The sequence below is a fragment of the Trachurus trachurus genome (assembly GCF_905171665.1).
Source record: "Trachurus trachurus genome assembly, chromosome: 22".
Taxonomy (NCBI): Eukaryota; Metazoa; Chordata; class Actinopteri; order Carangiformes; family Carangidae; genus Trachurus; species Trachurus trachurus.
Window position 1 is genome coordinate 15,659,849 of NC_139907.1, and position 23,815 is coordinate 15,683,663.

A 23,815-nucleotide genomic window follows, 5' to 3' on the forward strand; every position below is an offset into this window, starting at 1 on the left:
TCAGAATTTTAATGTACTGTTATACAAATCTCTCAATAAATTTCCCTCTGACACAAAAATAACCATTATGTTACACACACTCACACACATACATACTACATGGACACACGTGTTCTCTCTCTCAAACACACACTTAACACACACAGGCACCCATACATGCATACCTACACACAAAACAAAATGCGCCATTCATGATTTGGCACTTTGGACATATGGAGCAGTTTGCATTGATCTGCTGGTTTGGGTGGCCATGCAGTGCAATAATCGCTATGTTTGTAGTATGACATCCCTTTCCCATAGGTGGGCCACACACTCCTACACAGGGCCCAGGCTACAAATATAGTTTACTTGAGACCACATCAACATGTACGGATCACACAAATACTGGTACACACACAGTTATGGCAGGAATATGCAATGTTAGAAAGTCTTAAAAAGAAATTAAAGGAGGTCCATACTTCAAAACTCACCTTGGCTGCTTTGTTATTGTTTTATATAACACAAATGCACCAAACCAACTCAATTCATTGACATTTTTCTTTTAGAGAAAAAAATATGCACAATTCTACTGTGTTGAAATCCCCAGATGATTTCCTGCTCTAACAGATACTTAAAAAAAAGTGAAACAACAAGTAGGTGCTTTTTAGGTTGACTTCTGTGCACCACATATTCTTCACTAAACCCGCTAAAAGTGTGTTATGATACAGTTTAGCACCACAATAGTGGCTGTTTGAACTGCTGCATGTTGTAAAGAGTAACCTGGATGATTTGAAAGGCTTAAGGTGAGCCATGGACCGAAACAATGAGGAACCAGTGTCTCTAAACCATACAGTAAATGCACCTTGAAACATCCCCTAGACTAACATAAGAGCACACAATATGAAATAAGACAATTTACCACAACAGCTGGTCTATGTCTCTGAATTTTGTACAATATTATCATGTCACATACATAAATAACCGTGTCAGATTTCCTCACAGACAAACGTGAATTGCACGTGGTTTAGAGCCTGAATACAGTATGTGCTATCATGAGCTGTGCATCAATTTGGAAACATTACTTTTACATTCAACTAGTTAATAACCTTCAACCTTATGACAATTAAATAAATCCCCAGTGAATGTGGTAATCTGATCCGCAGTGATGTTAATCCACTGTGTTTCACCAATTATACGCTTTTATTCTTTAGGATTTGCACTGATGAAATTGTTTTAGAGACTTCTAGTATTACAGAGGCAAGACATTTGAACCCAGAGGAAACCTGCTGTGTGAAAAATATGAACACATAAAAAAAACTAAAAACAAACAAACAAAAGATCACACACCACTGGACCCCAAGTCAGAAAAAAAATTAAGTAATCAAAACCATGACCTGGTAAATAATCTCCCTTTGAAACACACGCTTGTCGGATGAGTCATGTTTTGTCAAAAAAGCAGCAGATATGAAAAATATAAAAAGAAATAGAAATCCATTTAGTTACGGGAGTGCCTCTTTTAGACTTTCCACTGCTGGAGATGGACAAAATCTGAATTCCACACTCAATTCATATTCCAAAAGGGAAAAGAAAAAATCATTAAGAATGGATTTCAAATAGTGTCGTCACAAACGTCTAAATACAAAACGCTTTCGATGAGAATTCTTCTTGAATAAAGATTTTAAAAAAGACATAGAAATCAAACAATGTTTTGAGGATCCTAAGGCCTGTTTGAAATTGGCAGCTGATGATAAAGGTAATGTTTCTTTTACATGAACACACTTTTTTGTTTCCGCCTAACAGAGGTTTGTATCCAAACAATGACAAAAACCCTCCACATACTGCACTTCTGTTCTCTTTGAATAAACCTACACCTCAGTGGTGTAACTGCATTCATGTTCTTGTAGCGTGCCACCATAACTGAGTACATAGAGGGTTTAAGGCAGCTTTGAAGTCTTCGTATCCACTCATGTAATGTAAAGTAACCACTATCACTCATTAGATTACACCGTGGCCATTGTTACATCCTGGTCTCTTTTCCATGTCAGTGTGATTGCTGTCATCCTTGCTACTGGAAGTTTTGACAGGACATTAACGTTGTGTTTTCTGTCTATTAGGATTCTCAGAGTGTCCGATATTTGGTTCTTTGTCAAGTAAACAGACTCGCCACACTCCAGCTCTCAGTGGTTTTTGTAGTTCATCTCAGTGTTTCTGCTGCTGAAGGGACTGTTGCGTCACCGCTCCCGAGCCTCATGTGGCTTTGTCTTTCTGGTTGCAGTTGTTGTCTGTGCTGTTGTGCTCTGTCTGGTTGTCCAGTAGGCTGTCCTTCTGTAGGCCGTCCTGCTGCTCTTTGACCTGCCAGCGTCTCGATTTGACAGGGAGGACCACTACCACCAGCAGACACAGGAGGTGTAAGCAGAAGTACCAGGACCTGCACAGACATCCCAAAGCAACAATTAGCTCAACACAGTCCATTAAAGGCATTGGTAGCAGAGAGAAACGAGAGAAAAAGTGCAGAGCAAAGAATCGTATGTCAGTTTTCTCGCCAGGTTGGCAAAGTGGATGATGGGATGGTAATGTCGGCCTGTTGGCTGCTTCGTCTACCACTTTGATCCAGACTGAAATATCCCAACAGCTGCTGGATGTCATTACATCACCGTTATGAGAATGTTAGCATGCTGGTGGCTGCATTAGTGCTACGCTACCAACTCATGGGCTGTATTCAGAACCACCTATTTTTTCAATTTAACTTTATTTAACATTGAATTTTTACAACAACAATAAAAAGGCACAATTAGAATTAATTAACAATTTGGGGACCTGCTAATCAAAAGGGATACATTTGAATTAAATAAGTAGTCTAATAGTTTTTGCCTGTTCCTGATTATTCAATTTTAATTTTACAACAGAAGTCAAATATATTTCTAAATCTGTATCTTTAAAACATGACAAAAGGATACATTTTTCAACTCATTACATTTTGTGGACGTAATGTTTTTGCTAAATAATAATTAAATTGAGTATGTACATTTAATCAGGGAAGATGTTTAGGGATGTGTACTTGATTAGAAAGAATTTCTGTGTATGCTCTGCAAGCATACTGGACATACTGCCCCATGATGCATTGCAGCTCTTCAAAATACAATGGCTGGCTCGGGGCAGAGGTTCCTGTATCTGATGTCACTGCACAGTGCACCATTATCTCTGAAATAACCGTGCCAAATTTACAAACTGCCATTGTTTCCATTAAGAAACCCAAACACGGTTAAATTCTTGCCTGAAAAAAAAAAAGCAAAAAGCTGAAATTTGACCTGTAAACTGTGTAATCAGCGAATACTGTCATCCTTCTTTGAAATTCATGGCAGTCGTCGCTGTTGCAAATGTGCAAAATGCATTCTGGGATACTGGCTGTACACTTGTGAACAGTGTGAGAAGTCAGCTTAGGAATTTCATACTAATTCTTTCAATTAGTAGGCAGTATGCAGTATGTAGTAGTAGGCAGTTTCGAACACAGCTATGAAGTTGCCAGCATGGCTGCAGTTTTAATAAACCCATACTATGCATAATAATTAGCCAAAGGAAAACAGCAGAGGGTAAAAAGCTGATGATACAGAAATGAGACACAACGGCTCTCTGTCAAACTAACCTACATATAGAATGACAGACCTGTACCAACATGTGCTTATTATATTCTTAACCTCAACAATATTACAACACACACACACACTGTACTGTATATACTGTATTTCACAGCTCCACCTCCCAGTTCCTTTAATGAGTCCTGTTTAATACTGACTGTCAGTCTGCCACATGCTGCTTCAACAGCAGGCCTTCTGTGAATGACACCGGCCATTGTTGGCACTTTATTTCACAGCAGCAGCCGGGCAGCATTAAGGCTGCTCATTTTATTTCCTCGATCAATCCTCCACATCCTTCGCTCGTTAAGCTGTCTCGTTAACTGTTACAGCCCGTTACAGCCAACAAGAGGGAACCAGGTTAATGAAAAAGTGTTAATTTCCACACTGTAGGTGGCGACTCCATCTGCAAGCCAGATATCATAATCATTTTAAACAACAATAGTGCGAACAGCTCCCTCTGCTACTTAGAAGTCAGTAGATACTCTGCTGCTTCTGCTGCTCCACAACACACAGCATCAATATCAACACACAGTTCCATCGAGCGCACATACCTGTAGAATTTGAGTGAAGGTCCCACAGCAAGTAGGACAAATGGCACCACCGTGTAGCTAATGGCAACCTGAGTGCTTGCCCACGTGATGACATCATAGATGCACTTGTATGAGTCAGAGACCAGGAAGTACGGTCTGATGTTGTGCCTCACCTGGAGGAAAGAGGGGAAAAACAACCCAAGTTGAACTTCTCAGAGTAATATTAAAGTAAACGAAGCTGTGAATTAAACACTCGCCTTGAATTGAGCTAACTGACCTAATTATTGAAAGCTTCTATGACAACAAGTATCACTGCCAAGCTCTGCTCACTAAAGCTGTCTGTGTGGCAGTGGCCAGTTGTTACATGGTGAAAGGTCAGGTTCTCTGTGTTGCTTCCTTGATATTGAAGTAGAAACTCACCTGCCCAACAAAACTTGATGTGTTAATCAAACCTTCCCAAGTAGATTACCTAGAATTATATTGTGTTTCTTCCAACACGCCACTGCCTCTACAAAAATATCCTCTTGGCTCCTTCTTTCACAAGACCAGAGTGAAGAGCTCTGGCTTAGCAAAGATTAGTGGTAATGGCCTCATACTTAAAATGAGGTATAAGTGGTATACTACGTTATCATTATCCCCTTACTCTCCATAAAGGGATTTTGTTGCATGTGTGTTGGTTTGCTAAGTAACCGCGGTGCATCTAAAGCAAAATAAATGAATTTTCACCACAGTATTTGTACAACAAAGGCAGAGAGAGTACAATACACTGCTCAAGAATTTGGATTTTTATCTCTTTTTCAATCTGGCGAGAAAAAACTCCACCATTAGGGCACTGTGTAGATGTGTACTCACTGCACGTGCAGCCATGGTCATGACAATGCCAGTGAGGAAGGTCAGGTAGTACCCGGGGTACACCCCGTGCCACATGGCCGACAGCAGGAAGGTGGCAGCGGTGGGGTTGATAGAACATCGCTCATAACACACCCTGGGGATAGGACAGACATTCAAGAGGCATCAAGTTTTAGCTTCAGATTTCTAGCCATGCTCCAAAAGGACAGCTGCCAGGTAATCACATTTATGCTGATACCTCAACAGCAGGGCTTCCTCTCACACACACACACTGAACAAGGCTTTTTACCTTTTGAGCCAAAGAGCTGTCTGGATATTCCAGTTGTCTAGGAACATCTTGAAACTCGTGGCAAACTGGAATTGGATGGTAAACAATACAAAATGAGGCTTTAGTCTAAAAGAGCTTGAGTCAGGAGGATATAATACTGTAAATCTCAAAAAGAGCAGCCTTACCTCAATGTCCAGGATTCTGAGATTTGATATCAGGTCCCACCGTGGGGAGCCATCTTTGTTGTATCCATTGAAGCCAAACCCGGCTGCATTGTTGATAGCATCAGCTGCAGGAGAGAGGGACAAATGTTTCTGAGTTCTGTGAAGGATGACAACAGCTACCAATCCTTGGAATACATCAGTTTGGAAAGCAATGACAGAAACAGATGGAGACGCAGCATCACATGGATTTGTCATGGGAGTGAATAAAAAGAGCTGCAGTTTCCTTTTTCAGCACTAGATGGCACTGTTACTTCAGGATTTATTGTTAAATAAGAGTTTGGGCTGCTTTTTTAGGCAACTCACTGGCTACTTTAAAAATAACCAAACTCTCTAAACCAAGAACAGCTCAGTGAGTTCATAGCATCAAAGAAGCAGAGGTATTAAACTACAACCAAAGCAGGAACACTTCCATAGAAAATTCATATGAGTTTTAGTCCTGCAGCTCATTGAATTTGCTGCAAATCTCTTCTGATACCTGTTGATTTTATTTGCAAAAAAGTTAAATAAAAAATAAGTATCCTGCTAGATAAAGTCATATCAAACTCACCAAGTGTCCAAACAAAGTAGTACTTTGGCCTCAGAGCCAGCATGGCCAGGTACAGGTAGATGATCTGAAGATAAAACGGCGTGGAGTTGACAAAGTCGTCGTTAATGGAGTGCTCCACTGGGAGCACCTTGCACAGAGAGAGATAGATGGCCAGCGAGATGGCACATGTGCACAGCTTGGAGATGACGTCATTCTGGGTGGAGAAGAGGAGGACACAGGCAGACAAAAAGAATCAGTCCCAGGTGAAACTTGTTATACTTTGTTATATTCAAAATAATAATAATAGACTCTCAATGACACTTTACATGAAGAATTAAGACAAATGGGATGGAGTGGGTGTCAGGACTTGTATGATTTCTCGAAAAGGTGAAAAGAACAATAACCACATTATCGGATATGACACTTTAAAAACCTTGAGCGTTCTGTCATGTTTTATATTTAGCAACGTCCGTGTTTGACTCAGTTCCTTTCTCTTATAAGACAAACACACTCAAATCTTGGAGTGTAATTCAATTATTAATGCATTATGCAGTGCGGATACAGAAATAACCTTGAGGTTTAGTCATTTGGGTCATTAAATTCTCAATAAAGTCTTAGTTTTGGTTTCTCTAAAGGAAACCAAATGCTGTATAATTATACTGAGCTTCTTAAAAACTCCACTCTGGGCCTTTTTCTAACATTACCCAAATATGCACTTAAAAGAGAATTACAGAGTTTAAAGTCCAATTTTGCAATATCACAACCATTCATTATGATTTCAAATTATACTCTCTTTGAGGGTTTAAAGCATTTTGGGGGTCTTTTTCTGCTACAATAACGCAAAAATGTGGGTCTACTGTACAACAGTGTTTGCAGACTTGACCTGAATGTGGGAAAGAAATTGTTGTGTTTCTACTATATTGAGTATTTATTGTAACAGTTCTCTTGGTGGAACTTTACTATATGGTTGCCCATAAAGTTGGAATAATTTTGTTTTCAGGCACATTCATCTTTTTATTCCTATTATAAAGGCTAATTGTGGTTTCATTTAAACATGCCTAGAAAAGATTGGTCGATAGAGTTTTGAGATAGATATACACCTTATCTATGAAGAATAAATCACATTGTCACAGACATTTCATAAGAAGAGGAAAAAATATGTTTTATTTCAACTTTATGGGCAGCCATGAGTTATATTTCTCATTACTATACAGAATCTCCACTAAAGCGTGCTGTACCTTGGGTGAGGGTTCACTCTGCTTGTACTTCCCATTCTCCTTGCCGTTGGCGTTCTCCTGGTGGCGCGGCTGGTAGCCTGTTCCCTCGATGAAGGCCATGTAGTCGTTGTAGGAGCAGGTGGGCCCTGCCAGGATGCCCATGAAGTTACAGTTGTAGCTCAGGTACTCCAGCAAGCTGGGCATCCGACTTGAGGGCCACAAGGAGAAACGTACATCAGGAGATATATACAGTATGTTTTTGAAGTTTTACTATTACATAGTTTCATCTAACACTAACCAGTATTATATGTGTCGAGTAGTAGCCTGAAATCCCCTTTTCTGAGACATCAATTTAAAATATAGTGTAATAGCAGTGCAGACCAAATACCGCACACAGGGATGACTATCAGCCCCCCCTGTGAATCTGAGAGGGAGGTCTCTGAGTGCCTCTATTGACTCTGGAAATGTTGTGGTCTGTCACCCTCCCCTGGTGAGTTTAATCTGCCGGGTGAGGCAGCGATCTGATTAACTGGCTGAGCAGGAGCTCTTGTTTCTACTGCTCATTCGCCCGACTTCCCAGCAGACCTCTGGGTTAGCAGCTGACTGACAGCAGCCCAGCAAAAAAGTTGATGGAACAAAGGTTCGCAGCCTTGCAGATACACTGAATGTACACCGTGTTATTTCCAAGATTAGAACGTTTTGTGGCTGTGAATTTTTACACAACAATGATGTCAAGATGCTTGTTCTCTGTCCTGTGCCTTATCTCTGCTGTGTTCAGCTACGTTGTCTCAGCTCCCTTGTCACATATTAACTCCATGTTGACTTATAGCAGTAACTCATATCTCTAATCAAATCCTGCATTTTTTTGTTTTGTTTTGCATTCTCTCCACAAACCAGCAGCACTACCATTTCTATGCAAGCAATGAAGCGATTATTAAAATAAAGTGCATAATTTCTTTCAAACTGAGCTCATTAATTATAATTTAAAACCGTGTCAGGCTTTTTAATTAAGTTTGACTGAATTAACCCATCACCTGAAACAATAAAAACATACCTGAGTCACATACCTGATAGCTAGGTATTTCTGACTGGGAGTCAGCTGCCCCTCCCGCTTTGTCAAACCTACAGACACACACATACACACACAGAGATGCTTTTTGTAACTCATATACAAAACTCTACATTGAAGTGCATAACGATGACAAGCAAGTATGCAAAGCAGCACGCAGGCTCAGGGGCCTCAAAGGACATACAAATGGCCCTGAAACATAAACAATACCAAGTCCAGTCAGCTGACTTGGCAGAAGGAGAGGGTGGGAGGGCACAGCGTGGAAAGAAGAGATGATGCAACAGGAAGAGGAGGCTCGTTGTGTGCATAACCTCATGAGACCACATCATCTAACACCGGTTGTTCCATTGTTCCTCACGTATGTTTGTGTTGGCCTCATGAATGATAAATATTCAAGGAGGACAATCCTGGCCCAAGGTAGCGGTTGCTGGTTACCTTTATTATTAGCGAGGAGGTTTGTTTGTAAATGTCGGCTCGCTTCTCTGGGCTAAATTCATCTGAGTGAATTTGTTTTAATCAGTCCACTCTTTGTTTATGATGACCCGCGGTTATGGAGCTCATTAGACCGAGCACTCGTGGCCAGCTCTGGCAACGCGGGGAGTACGTATTCAAGTATTTCACTGTATGAAAACACAGCGAAAAACAAAGCAGTGTGTGTCAGTGCAAACAGAGTGGTGGGAGTTTTAAGTTTTTCATTACAGTCACAGTTGCAAGGAGACCCAGTGATCTGAACAGAATTTAAAACACTATACTCATTGCATACATATAGATGGACCCACCGACACACACTAATATACAAATAGTTATCAGGCCGCAGTGCTGACTGTGTTCAGTCTGGAAGATCCTGAGGGGACTTAAGACTCCAAGTGGGAGCTAAAAAGCTGTGAGTGACTCTCGTCACCCTCTCTATCTCCTTGCCTCTTGATACTTGATCACACTTGCTTATTTTTAATCCTGGTGTCAAGCCTCCATCTTTATTTATTGCTCATTAGCACACGTGGCGCTTCAGTTAGAGCTCTCCATTCACTTCAAAAAGCTGTGACTGTGTGAAATACAGGTCAGCCAGCTGGAGATAAACTGGGATCGACTAAAGCTACTCTGCGTTAAAAAGTCAGAGGGTCCACAGTGTTTCTATGGTACATGATTGGCCTGCCCCCCCCCCACACACACACACACACACACACACACCTTAAAAATGGTTAAAAGGCATCAAGTTTTAACACTCATCTTGTGTTCAAAGTCAGCCATTAAACCTAGAGGGAAGGAGGGAAGGAGGGAGGGAGGGAGGGAGGGAGTGCACACTTGGTCATTGCTCCATAACTTACATAACTGTGTTTGTGCTCTTTCTGGTTCAGAGAAGTCAGAAGTGACTACTGCTTTGGAAATGTGGCCGTGTGATCTGATTTTAAACTCCTAAGAGAATCAGACTAGCATTTTCGCTTCTGTCGTGTATGTCTTTTTTTTTTTCCTTTTTTAAAAATATAAACACACACATTAGAGACACTTGTCTTACCATCATGTATTTCAAATGCCAAGCTGGTAATCTTCTGTGTTATAACCATCATGGGCCTGAAAAGAGAGCATTACACAGATGCAAGTTAAAATTGTGAACTTCAAACCTCTTCACAAGACAAATACTCATGTACCACACATACAAACATCGCTCTATTAGAAGTGTCTTTCTTACAAAGCTGACATTTTCTCATAAATATTGTTAATATATACATGACCTTCATTGTCTGTTGTTTTTGGATTAGTCACATGTTCCTGTGAAACTGCCACTCTGCACGTATTCAGCCAGTATTACTGCGTCATGTATGGCAGGGAAGGAAAACTTTTTTCTTATTTTGTAACTAATGACCTTCAGATCAGTGTTTTTCAACCTTGGGGTTGCCTGGAATTCAAACGGGGTCGCCTGAAATGTCTAGTAATTGATTAAAAAAAATTACTGATAAAAATATTTTCAACTAATTATTATTCTTTTTAGAATTATGATTAAAAACACCACACAAATCAAATAAAATGCAGCATATAAAAATATCTGAGCTGGCGCATCTTGATTGACGGCCGTGATCGGCGTGATGCACATAGGGTCGCCAGAAATTTGTGATGTCAAAATGGGGCCATGAGCCAAAAAAGGTTGGGAACCACTGCCTTAGATGCTAAGCTAGTATGCTAGCAATTTTGTAACAGTGTTATCTGCAAAAGTATCTTCGTCCAGTATAATTGAAGGCCACCATTTAGCTTCCTGTAGCTGTTTTTTTTTTCTTTAGGCCCCACTTCAGTCCTGTGCTACTCAGCTCCATTTCTCCTGACTTAATAAAACTGTTCTCTATCAAAGCAGGTTATGTATGATGTTGTACAATCTGCACTTGCGTGCCTTAGCCTGCATTTAGATATATAAAACCTTTCTGTTGATACTTGCATCAGCAAGTCCAAGGTCTTGACTAATTTTATGCATGAAAACTGCTGGTAGCAGCATGAAGTTAGGCTACAGAGTCCAAACCAAGCAGCATGTCCTCACAGGTTTGAGGATATATTATAACCCACCTGCTCCTATACGTAGAACAAAGCACATTTGCCCGCAAGGGTGACAATGACATTTTGAAAAACATGTGAATTTGACATTTTTGAGAAAAACAAAGGGACAGCAGACGCGGCGGTTGAAAAGAGTGAAAATCTCTCTGCCCTTACAGAGACAGTATGGGTTTGCATAAGGTTGCTTAGCAACTAGCCACCCCCACCCTGCTGGGAGTGCAGGCTGTCTGCTTGGATTGTCAGACAGTCTGGAGGAGAGGGAACCAACCACAAGCAGCTACAGCCCCCATCAACGTCCTCCTGTGGACACAGCTGAGCAGTGTGACAAGCTCTTGTTACTGCTCAGCTCAGACGGGTTGAGTCATGTATGAGACTCCTCTCACTCTCACTGGTCACTTCTCTTTGTAGCATCGTCTGTGCTCTACTTGATTCACATCAGTGAAGGCCTTCAGCTTTTCATTACCAAACTATAGATTGGCAGTGAGGCCCCACAATGCAATATTATTACCATAAATATTTTGTGATCATTTTCTGAGTATTGCCATAACCCATTATGATACATTGTAATTGTATAACATTTTTGGCACTGCTAATTAAGGAAAACATTGTCAACATCAATTAAGAAAGTGCTCTGATGTAATTTTGAATTCCTGCTAAATGGGATTGTCAAGCAGACAGACTGACCAACACAGTCATACAAACTACTCTTGTATTCTAGTGCCAAAAACCTCAATATGTGTCAGCATTTTATGCTTGTTGTTGTTGTTGTTGTATGCTTGTAGCTTACCCTGTAAAGTCTGCAGAGTACATGCCATAGTCAAACACGTACACCCGCGTGATCTGACACAAGATCAGGTAGCCGAGCGTGACAATGAAGCAGTACCTGTACGGAGAAAAAGAAGAAGAGAGAAACAAGATCTTAGATAAATAAAGGTACATTTGTTGTCAGGAATTTAAGTCCCACCGTGGTACGGAGGTTGTCATCCTGATACACATAGTGTAAAGCTTTAATTTGTAGTTCTGAGGAGAGAAAGCAATTCTTTTGTACTTCCAATACAGTACAAAAGACAGTGGCCTCTGAAACAGGGCAGAGCGATGGAAGGAGGGGGAGGGGGTCAAAAATGAGACAAAAGGGAAGAGGAGGCTCCAATAATGTGTCACTGTCAGTGGCTGAAGACAGAGGACAACACAACCTTTCAACGCAACACCAAAGACAGAGCAGCCCTGAAGCCTGTGGTACAAAGCTGTTGCAGAGTCAGCCCAAGTCGAAGCTAGCTAGGAAGCATTCCTCCACTGCCAACAATAAGAGGATTGTGCTGCTCTGAGATGGAGAGCAGCGGCCCCGGCTAAAGCGAGGCTGCACTGGAGATAAGACAGAACAGCACCTCCTGATTCTGAGAGCCCACTGTAACTGCAGTCCAAGATACAGCCAAGACATCATCTGATCTTCCAAAAATAGTAAAAAAAACAAAAAAACCACACATACGTTAAATAAAATAATCCACCCGCACTGCTGGAAATCTGAAATATTTTCAATCCTTTCAAGAGCTGTCTCCATCTTTTAAAAAAAACTACTAGCGTTACACTTGACTATTAATCACAACCCCCTTTAGAGAAGGCTCTGTGTGGAGGAGATAATCATTACACAGTCCTTTTATGTGCTCTGAGATTTCTGTGTCTGTATCCAACCCACACTTGGCGTGTTTTTATGGGCATAACAGTGTACACAACGGTCTTCAGCATCCTACACATATGGGAACCGTATTGCTTTTTTTTTTTTTTACAATAAGAACCATATTCCCAGATCAGCCCTGAAGCAACAGGACTCATTCAAGTGTGCTCCACAGATACAATCATTGATACAAGTTTAAATATGTGTGTTGTGGCAATGATTCATTTTAATAGTGCAGATTTTCGATACAGTGCAATCTACTGCAGCCTAATGATGAAATAACATTAGTTTTCCAAAAAAGAAAAGAAAGGTTTGATCTGCCTGTAAACTTAACCTGATGATTATTAATAGATTAGCTGTGGATGTTTTGATTTAAAAGTGAACTGCAGTAACAGAAGTTGCTGATTTGTTGCCAAATTGACCTAAGTTGGAACCAAACTCAAAGGTTTGGTTTATCAGTAACCTCACAAGCTGCATAGATGTCTCTGCTGCATTTATGTGATTTTATTCTAAATAAGATTTAAAAGTCACAATGTTCAGTTTTGCTGAACATAAAAAAGCATGACCAAACTAGACAAGAAAACACATAAACCAGGGTCCAAAGCGGCCAACACAACTTCAAACTGAAAGTACAGCAGCTTGAGACCAGGGGGGGGGCAGAGCAGCAGGGGATGTGTTGTACACATCAGAAAAACAGGTTCTCTCCTCACTTGTTTACACTAGGATGGAATTTGACTTTATCCTGTAGCAGACCGCTCAGGTTATATCAAGGTAAAGTACAGTAAACACATTTAAAAAAAAACTCTTATTGCTTAAAAACATACTAAACTACATTGACATTTTAACAGAGCAACAAAGCTTTCAATGTTTTCTGTTGACACCTCCAATGTTTGCAGGCTCTGTTGTGCTGGCAGGGCACAGCTGCAGTTATCAGTGAGGATATGAGCTATACTGTATGTGCTAAAGCAGCTATATCTGCAGTGAGACCACTACTGAGTCTTTATCCTCATCTGATTTGTGTCTGTGTGCACTTCACAGCTCAGTGGGGTGGGTGTTTCATTACCACTCAAGACATGAGATGTAGCCTGGGACTAAAACAGACGTGGCCTCCCTACTGCGGGATGGCGGCAGACAGACGGGTCAATGTGTGTAGACGCAGCTTCACACGGGAGCTGCAGTTATGGATACACGCCGCCACATGGAGCGTTGAAAACAAGACAGACACAGGCTACAAATAAATGTCTGAACACACCAAGCCCCCCCCCCCCCCCCTCCCTCTCCGAAGGGCTGTGTAAACATACGTAGTAAAATGCCTCAAGGCGCGCTTCATGTCCGCTCAAATGCACACACAGATCCAGAGGAAATTTCCATCTGCTCGGTATCCAGTTGTGAGGCTGGATTTCGCACACTTGTCACAGTCACGTGACACACTAAGACTCATCTGAATAACAAATAAGCACACTCCTGCTACATATAGAGAACGAAAGCCTCAATTGTAGGTATCTTTAACTGAGGCCCTTCTGGTGATAGGTGGATCATCCCAGAGCGCTAAAGTTCAGAGCCCCCGCGCTTCAAAGTGTCCACTAGATACTATTTTATTTTATTTATTTATTTATTTATTTATTTGATTAGGACACTGCATATTAATCAACATGTCAGCCAGAGCATCAATGTAAATATGCTGGAGTTAGCATAGTTGTTAATTCACAGTATACAAATAGATAAAACACACTTTTACACAAAAAATAGGTCCCAATTCACATTAAAAGTCCATATAGAAAAATAGACAGACAAAAAGTTACGTATGAGAGCTAGGTAGGTAGACAGCTGGAGAGAGACGCCTCTCTCAACTGTCAGCATGACCCCTCCTCTCCTCCCTGTCTAACCTCGTCCGAGTCCCAGTCAGTCCACACCGCCTACTGCCTCAGGTAATTAACTGACATATGCAGACGTTGTTGTTAGATTTAACTCGGTGTTTTCCCCAAAACCTGTAGGCTGAGACGTGCATGATAAACATCTGATGTTGTTGCAAGATGGGAAAGCAGAGTCAGGAAAATGTGTTTATCATTCCAACTGAACATTGCCAACGTAAGTCAAAAAGCTTGAAAGCAACAGAAAAACATTAACTTGCTGTAAAAAATAAAATGATAAAATGAGCTATAGGATACAATAATCAATCGAGTGTGAGAGCACTGAGATATTGTAATTGTGTTATGTTCCTCTTTGGATCCAGATTAAATTAAAGTGGGCACTTGCATTAATGTGGCAGCCCTCTTCATTCGTTACACCATATCCAGCAATTTCACAGTTCTCCCCCACCCGCCGCTGTCGACCAGCAGGCAGTGCTGTGTTCACACTGGAGGCAAGTAGGCAAGCGTCTAGAACATTCGCTGTCTGCTAAACACGTCCAACAGGTGAACGGTTAAAGAAAGCAGGGAGGGAATTCAGGGAGGGAGGGAGGGAGGGAGGGAGGGGGAGGAGAGCGATAGAATCCAGAGCGGCTGCAAGAGTGAATGGTATGAAATATGACGCCACGGCCCCCCCTGGACAAAAAGCTCATCTCGTGACTGTAGAGCCACAAATTCACGGCAAGTCAAGATAGAAAAAAAAAAGAAGCTTTTTATGACTCCATCAAGCTGTTACACTGCACTCACTGCCCCCCCTCCACCCCACCCCTCGCTCCCCGAGGAGCCTGTGTCTGAGTGGGAGAACAACAAATAGAGAACATAAGTCCTGACCACAGTGCAGTGGTCTTGGGAGTGTGTTGTGCTGTGCATTCGCAAAGTTTGACTGTCCCAGGCCTGGGTGTTGTCACGGCAGGAAGCAACTCTCCAAGAACAAGATTTTCCATCTGTATATATATTCAACATTCATCTGAACCTCTCTCTGCAGTATTATAATTATCAATATAAGAGAATATAAGAGGAACGGACAGCCTTGTTATTATGAGTAGACTGGGCAGTGTAAGAGATGAGTGACGAATGAAGAATTGTAACAACATGTAATTTTCCCATAAGGCAATTGTAAAATGCCATAGTGTATGTACTTTAATATTATAAACATTAACGACCTTTGGAACCAGTTTAAAGGTAATTCAAAGAGTAAAGGTCATGTGTTATATATTAGAATGACTTTTACTCTCAATTGGCAAAGCCAGATTTAAACCTCAACTTATTTGTTATGCAAACGCACCCCCCACCCACTCCTTAACCGAGGCACTGGGTTCAACGCCCTCTGTAAACATCGGACATGTCAGTGCGCCCCTTTCCCCTCCTCTCCTCTCCTCTTCTCTCCTCTCCCATTCCAGCTCCTGAGCCGCACCTTCATCCAGAGGCCGGATGTGCCTTATCTCTGAGTGTGATGGAGGTGTGCCAGCATTGCATGGGCGATAGCCACAGCTTTCAGTTTCACAGGAGTTACAGCGAGAGGAGCGCGGACACTGCTTATCTACCCCACTTACACCAGAGAGGCAGAACGCCGGGGCTTAAAAGCCGACTAATACTGAGTTTGCAAGAGGGCTGAACCTCCAGGGAAATGCATGCGTGATGTGACATTTCATGTAAAAACGCTGCTGCACGTCAAAAACGTCATTGTCAATCTGTCATTGGACTTTTGAGTCATTTCTCTGCGAGTGCGGCTGCTTTTGTGATTAATGTTTTTGTTAGCATCTATTTAAAGTGCCCTCCCCAGGGGTAAACATCTACTGTTTGCACCTGCAACTCATAACCTTGGATTCTGGTACAAAAGACAATGTGTGGGTGTGTGTATATGTGTGATGATGATGATGATGATGATGATAATGATGATAATGATGAGCCCGGGTCACAGATGGAAGCCTGGGAGGCAAAATTGTTGTCATCATGACCAAGATGAGCACAAACAGACAAGTCTAGTTCATAGTCAACCAATTTGCAGCATTTATATTATCTAATATGTGATCTAACATTTCTTACAATATTTTGCTTTGTCCTGCCTCTTCCTCTTTTGGGTTTATTAGTATAAGAAATGATGTGTGATACTGAGACATCATGAGTGACATAACACATTTGAGGCAGAAACATTTGATTGCTCTCCACTTGACTTACTTGTGCATGTGCTCCAGGCCGGCGAAGACCATGACACTGTAGGACAGACCACTCTGCACCAGGAAGTGGAGGGAATACCTGTGAAGGAGACAGGCAACATAAATAATACAGTACATCATTGGTGCAAATGAGAAATACAGAAAAAAAGGCAGCTGAGAGGTATTTAGTGTGCTGCGACAGGATGATTTGCTGGGGTTGACGCTTGGTGACTCAGGATTCGACACTGATTCTTTAGGTTTAAGCCCGGAGCTTCTGAGTGCTGTCTCAGCTTAGTGCTGGATTCACAACTTAACATTTTGCTGACATGGTTCATTCTTGGATTGGAGAACGTATTCTTGCAGACAATGCTCCAGGACTTTATTTCCTCTCTGTATTATGATCCACATCCTATTTTGTTACCTCACATCGGAAACTTACAGTATTATGAAATCGCGATCACACCATCGATCATGTGAACCCCGCACCCCTCCCTCCTTTTACTACACAGCAATGTGTCATCTCCAGTCACAGGACAGGATGGTGACGACGGCCGTCACACTACGCCCTTAATTGATTCCCGTGTCTTCTCCCTGCGAGATCTCTCTGATCGCACAGATTCAGGGAACAGCGCGCCAATGTGCATCCGTGTTGATCAAACATCCGCCTCTCTTCTTCCCCCCTGAAGCACAAATACAGGGCACAAATGCACAGTTCAAAAGCAGCAGCAGCAGCAGCAGCAGCAGCAGCAGCTACCAGATGGGTCTTTGAAGGGCACAGTGTGTGATGCTGCCGACGTCAAGCCCTCCAGGAAGAGGAGAGATGCCACACTGAGCTTGCAGTGAGTCAACAAAGGGGGCAAGGGCATCAGGGGTTGGCAGGGCACAAGGGAAGAGAGGGTGGGAGAACTAAATTAAGTTGTTGGTTTTTTTTTTGCCCAATAAAGAATGCAGTAATACTGTATCTAAAGGATGGAGAGGGAAGAGATGTAATTCTTACACAGAAGGACATTGTAACTGCTGGCCTGTTCTCTAGGGAAGCAATAAACAAACATGACAATCTGTTCTCATGTCTAAAAGGCCTAGAATGAACTCAGTCCCCTTTGACGGAAGAAAACGGTTGAACAATCTCCAATTGTTTTCTCCAGTGGCTTTCAAAAAAAAAAAAAGAGCTTGTACATCTGACAAAGAGGGAATACATCCCAAAATAAACCAACACTCTGCAGCATCTGCAAGGCTCACATCCTCCAGGACCTGCAACCAGGTGCCCTCTAAGACGAGTGAGAGAGTTCAGTGTGTGAGAACAGCGGAAGTTGAAATTATTATGTGTGCGTGTGTGCAGGTGAATGAAGCTACGCAGATGAGTGAATGAATGTGTATGTGCACAGATGCAGTCGTGCGTTACGTACAAGCCGAGTCACACTGGCAGATGTTGATGGGACCCTAAAAATAATAAACATGGCTGTGCATGGCTTCACTTGGCGCATTCACCAAATTATTTCATGTCAGTGAGGCCAAGCTCTGCAGTCACTACACTGCGTGGTGCTCCAAACCAGACATGTAAGTGACAGGAACAAATTTACTCTTGTAATTAATGTAGCCTATAACTCGGCAGCAGCAAGCCAAGTATTGTACAATAGAGATCATATAATACCTCGGTAAAATGCATCTACTTATAGACATTTATATGGGTCTTTTAATTACTATAGTGCATAAAACTCTCTGGCAGGCCCTCACAGACATAAACTTCATATATTGATTGTTTGACCCATTTGGGCAAAGAGGCAGTCATGGCTCAAACGTAAAGCATGAATAGAAATCGATCTTTGATGAAGTGAAAGCGACCTAAACTGTGTAATGATTTTATTTTTATTCTGAAAATATGTAGGTTCTTTTTGTCTTATTGTCCATCCTCCACTTCTCCTTCTAATGCAGTTAAATATAAACCAGTTCCCATCCACAGCTCAGTGATCATACTTCATACATTACTACACACATTCTGCAATTGATTCTGTGTTTTGGTTCCACAATTGTTTACACATTTAGACATATTTTTACTATGTTGCTATGAAACATTGAGTAAGACCATTAAAATTCTTACAGGTACATCCAAATACACTTTTCTATACATGTTTGACCTGAACTTTAAACCATTTCCCTCTTGCAAAATTCAGATTAATAAAATAATTTGCTGACATATGATAAGCAATATTTGATAAGCAATATACTGTATATTACAGCTGTCAGTTCCCGCTTTCACCTTCATGTACCCTTATCAAGACACTTACGGTAACTACGTGATCGTGTGGTTTCTGATTCAGGAATGAATTATACAGCATTAGCTCTCCCAGCCACAACAGATGATATCATCCAACCGCAGCTCGGTGTCGGCCGGGCGCGTCCAGCACATGAACTGTCTATTGCCACAGGTTATCAGATGAAGCATCGCCTCGACCCTACATCACCTACAACCTGGCGATCAGGTAACATTTCACCTGGTTTGCATTTTCCGCTTGCTGGATGTCTAGCTACTGTTTCTTAGGTTTGCTCTATTTTACACACACACACGCACGCACGCACGCACGCACGCACGCACGCACGCACGCACGCACGCACGCACGCACGCACGCACGCACGCACGCACACACACACACACACACACACACACACACACACACACACACACACACACACACACACACACACACACACACACACACACACACACACACACACACACACACACACACACACACACACACACACACACACACACACACACACAGAGCAGCACTTTGAGAGGCACTCTGCCAGAGGTACAGTGGGTTGTCTATTACAGGGCAATAGCTTTCTAATTGGATATCAGTTACTACCCCATCGACCCATTTGCTTTGGCAAGGATGAAGAGAATGAGTGCAGGGTGAGGGAGAACGAGGAGGGGAAGGGCCGCGAGGGAGCGGCTGAAGTGAGAGGAGGGAAGCAAGGCAACGGTTGACAGGTCGCAAACAAGGAGAGGGGTGTGGGATGAAGACATGACAACAGAAGAAGAAGAAGAATGAGCAAACTCAATGGGGGTGACCTTTAAAAAGAAAGTTAATGAATTAAATACTCTGTACTAGAGACTGCATAAGTGGTTATTAAGTGTTAAATAATTAACAATACTTAGAAATTTAAAGCCGTCCATGAAGCCGTTAATTAAATTCACATTAGATGACACAATTACCCAATGTGTTAGTTAATAATTCCATTTTTTTTCCATTATTCTGTCTTAATTTTTGAATAAATTAAACTTTTCATTTGACTTAAGGGTAAACTTATTTGCAAAAAGCACAGCTCAAATGGCTGCAATTAAAGATGATTTTATTATCAATGGATCTGGCAGTTATTTGCTTTATTAATCATTGAGTCTATCAAATGTTTCCTTTCTTAATATAGTGTCATACAGTTTACAGCCATGGAAACATTAATCAGTGGTTAAACCTCATATAATTTAATTGGTTGATCACCAAAATAACAACTGACAACTAACTTTCTTTCAGTTTTGTAACTGATTCATTAAATAAACTCAGTCTGCAATAGCTAAAATGCTCACATACATTCTCTGGGGTTTAGGATGAAGCATTCTGGGAAATGTAGGAAAGCTGAAATGAGGCAGAGCGGCATAACAATTCCTTTCATTACAAAACATTATATAAGACTTCATATAACTGATCCTGAAGAATAAGAACATCCTTTTAAAACAACCACAACAATCAGCATTAACTGTAGTAATATTACTGTAAGTACAACAACAGTATCAAACTGGAATACTGCCACAGTCTGCTGGAAGAGGATCTTACTAAAATAATGTCGTAGAGAGAGAGAGAATCTGAGGAAGGAAGTGGGCAAGAAAAGCTGATCAACAGTGAGTGACTCACCAGCCAAAGCAGAAGAGAGCCAAGTAGAAGCCCAGCAGAGTAGCCACCACATGTCTGATGAAGGGGCTGGTCTTACTGGGGTGGAGGTAGAGCCGGAACCACACGGCCATCAGCAGGGCAAAAAGCTGACCTGCCACAAAGTTAACCTGCACACAGGAGCACACAAAATACATGGTTACAGAGGAAGCCAAAAAGACTGGCAAGCTGGAGCTGAGCCTAGTTATGGGATTAGAGTGACATTAAGGGAGATAAATAAAGGATGAGGAATAATGAGAGAGAGTTACCACACTGTTGACCTGGTTGACAGGGGGAATTTTAGAAATACAGAGGATATTATCACGTAACAAAGTGTAAATACAGAACAACAAGGTTAAGACTGCTACTTTAAAAATCTGCAATGTTAGGGGTTGGAAATTCAACACAAATAAACGAAATGAAATGTAAAAAATAAAGGTTTAAATCAGTCCTTTTAACTGGTGAGTGGCTAACTAGCTAGCATGCTAACTTCTTTAGCATGGCCATTAGCTACATTAGCATGATATGCACATTTGTGATAGCAGTCTCTTTGCTTTGCTAGATTTTGTCATAACAAACAAATAATAGGGAATATTAGTAAAACAACTTTTTTTTTCACTATGGTGTTGTTGTGACTGTGCTAAAATGCTAAAACCAGGCTAAAACTTGCTAGTATGCAGGGGTTAACAAAGCAGTTAGTGTTGGCCATATTGTCTGCTGGGGTAACTGCAGCAGTCTTGCTGGAGCTACTTCACCTTGTCACATCATCACATCATTATCACTTTGTTTTTCAGTGAAAATGAAATGCAAAAAGATCATTCCATCTGAAATGTGACTCATAAGACAAACACAATGTCTGCCAGAAAAACCATAATTAGATTTTTTTTTTCAATCATTCAGCCCGAGTTATGATTGTTTAATTCAAAATATATAAATGTTATATTTGCACATTATGGTCAAACACATTCTGTCTGACAAGTTATAGTATAGCTGGGTTACACTGGCTGTTTGAGACCTTGTTTCATCTGCTAATGTCTCCAAATGGTACAGCAAAGAGGCTTTACTCTAGACAATAGTGTGATTGACTGGATCCATCAAGGAGGAGACAATGGAAACCTCTCTGTTTGATTACTAACACTTTATCTCTACTCATCCTGAAGGAAGGCCATGTACATTATGCCCTATTGATCTGACCGGATCATGTTATCCTGTCAATTTGATTATTTTAAGACTATATGATGAAACCACCGTCATGACCACGACAGCCATCTGTAGACACTTGTTTATTTTTCCAATTATCACTCTCTGACATCATTACTGGAGGTATTACACAGTGTTGAGGGCATGTGTATGTCCTCTCAAACCACACAGTGTGATGACTCAGGGGCAGTGTCTGAAGTGTCTTGTGTTGTGCTATTAATAATCTATTTCCCACTCTTATCATCACAACGTGCACTTGCGCGCACACACACTCACACACACACACACACACACACACACACACACACACACACACACACACACACACACACACACACACACACACACACACACACACACACACACACACAAAGTAAAAGCCTGCTGATTTATTTCTCCATCCCCTCTAAAGTCCGTCCTCTCTGCCTCCAGTCCCCCATTATATTAAATACAATAAATGAACACATATCCTCCAAGAACACCTCATTGTTTGATGTCACGCTAAGTGATGCATGTCTGTAGACATAATGGCCTGTCCATGTATATAGGTCATGTTAACAGATCCGTCTGGCCAGTAAGCAGTGAAAGGCTAGAGAGACCATGAGCACCATCCATTATCTATGCAACCTGCATGATTAATGAGAGTGAGAGGAGGGGGGGGCAGACATAGCCCTAATGTGGGCCCTTTAAGTCTGCACGGCTAACAGCTGTAGCAACAAATCATCTGCTGCATTAGCCTGTATGAGTGCATTATATCAGATGGCACTTGGCAGGGGATATTGGTGGTTTTTTGTTTTGCCATGTATGTGTACATGAGTAAACACACACACACACACACAAACAAAGCGCGAGAGCCTCAATAACAGGAGCTGGCCTCCTATTGTCATGGATGGTATTGTTTAAGGGAGGATCCCACTTGGGACAAAGATGAGTATAATTAACAAATAATCTGAGCTGGTCCTGAGCCAACTATTGGAGCTTAGCTCAAAAGCTAACAATATTTAGGTTAAGTTATCTTACAGCCATTTGTTTTCAACCAAGGAGTGTCGTTTTAACCGCAGATAGCGTTCTTGTGGTATCTAAAAGCAAACAACCAGTCAACAATCAATCACTCCAAGGCATCTGTTATGAATCATCTACAAGCCAACCCACTTTTGTGCCAATAAAGATTTTTTTTTTATTGACACTGACTGCTGCTTCCATTCAGCCATGGATAATATCGTAAATAGGCCTAGTTTTTATCTAAAAATCAATCCCTGGCCCATGTGAATAGCTGAGTGATGGACAATCTCTAGTGCCACAAATCTGGCAAAATGAGACCAAGGTTCAACTGCAAATCGCCCACTCCTACCTCTTAGACCTAAACTGTTGAAAAAATAACTAAATAAATGAGATGCTTTTGGTGAGGACAGCGAATAACATAAAAAAAGACCTCCCTCAGCTTCTTCTTCTGCAAGCCTCTTTTTTTTCCCAAATAGTGTTTACCAAATCCACAGCCTTGGAAGTCATTTTATGCTTTGATTACTTCAAGCTGCTCTCTAGCTGAAGAAGCCACCGCATGTTGGTTGGCTGAATGAAAACCTGACTGCAGCCTGTGAGCCTGCCCACAGGATGACTGACTGGCTCATCTGCAAACCAGCAAACATGCCCAACCTGATTTATCAAAGCGACCAACACGAGCAATAAATAGTCAGTAATATCATACGGTTAATATGGTTACGGCATGAATCAAGTATGTTTTCCCTTGCATACTAATGTGCATGGCTACACAGCAAAGACAAACATATCTTATAACTACTGTTAAAACAACTGTGTCCTTGTGTCCTGAAAGTAAAATGTGAAATGAACCTGAACTAAAGGAAGTATGACTTGTGTCTGTGCAACAACCAGAGCGCAAGTGGGTGTAAAATCAGCCCCTCCCTGGATATCACCATATTGCTTTGTGAGGAAGGAATTTCATGTAGGAGACTGGAAGGGCGGGACAGAGGAACTGTATTGTTGAAGGCCTCAGCAAAGTCAAGCAATGCAAGCAAGTACTGAAGTACTAAAGGCTGATTGTGTGACAAAAATCCCACAGCTTTTCATGCAATGTGAAGAATAAGTTGCCAGTAGCTGA

At 41.5% G+C, this 23,815-nt stretch overlaps 1 protein-coding gene across 1 annotated transcript in view; it reads right to left on the reverse strand.

Moving 5' to 3' along the window:
• Window positions 1-23,815, reverse strand: part of mboat2a (membrane bound O-acyltransferase domain containing 2a) — a 42,845-nt gene continuing 19,030 nt past the window's right edge. The window contains exons 2-13 of the mRNA XM_083998921.1: window positions 20,485-20,630; window positions 16,593-16,670; window positions 11,623-11,718; window positions 9,811-9,866; window positions 8,296-8,350; window positions 7,250-7,436; window positions 6,033-6,225; window positions 5,447-5,550; window positions 5,283-5,347; window positions 4,997-5,129; window positions 4,166-4,317; window positions 1-2,407 (exon numbers count right to left, since the gene is read on the reverse strand). Coding sequence (XP_083855047.1) covers window positions 2,227-2,407; window positions 4,166-4,317; window positions 4,997-5,129; window positions 5,283-5,347; window positions 5,447-5,550; window positions 6,033-6,225; window positions 7,250-7,436; window positions 8,296-8,350; window positions 9,811-9,866; window positions 11,623-11,718; window positions 16,593-16,670; window positions 20,485-20,630 — 1,446 coding nt within the window. The 3' untranslated portion in view covers window positions 1-2,226. The remainder of the gene's footprint in view (window positions 2,408-4,165; window positions 4,318-4,996; window positions 5,130-5,282; window positions 5,348-5,446; window positions 5,551-6,032; window positions 6,226-7,249; window positions 7,437-8,295; window positions 8,351-9,810; window positions 9,867-11,622; window positions 11,719-16,592; window positions 16,671-20,484; window positions 20,631-23,815) is intronic.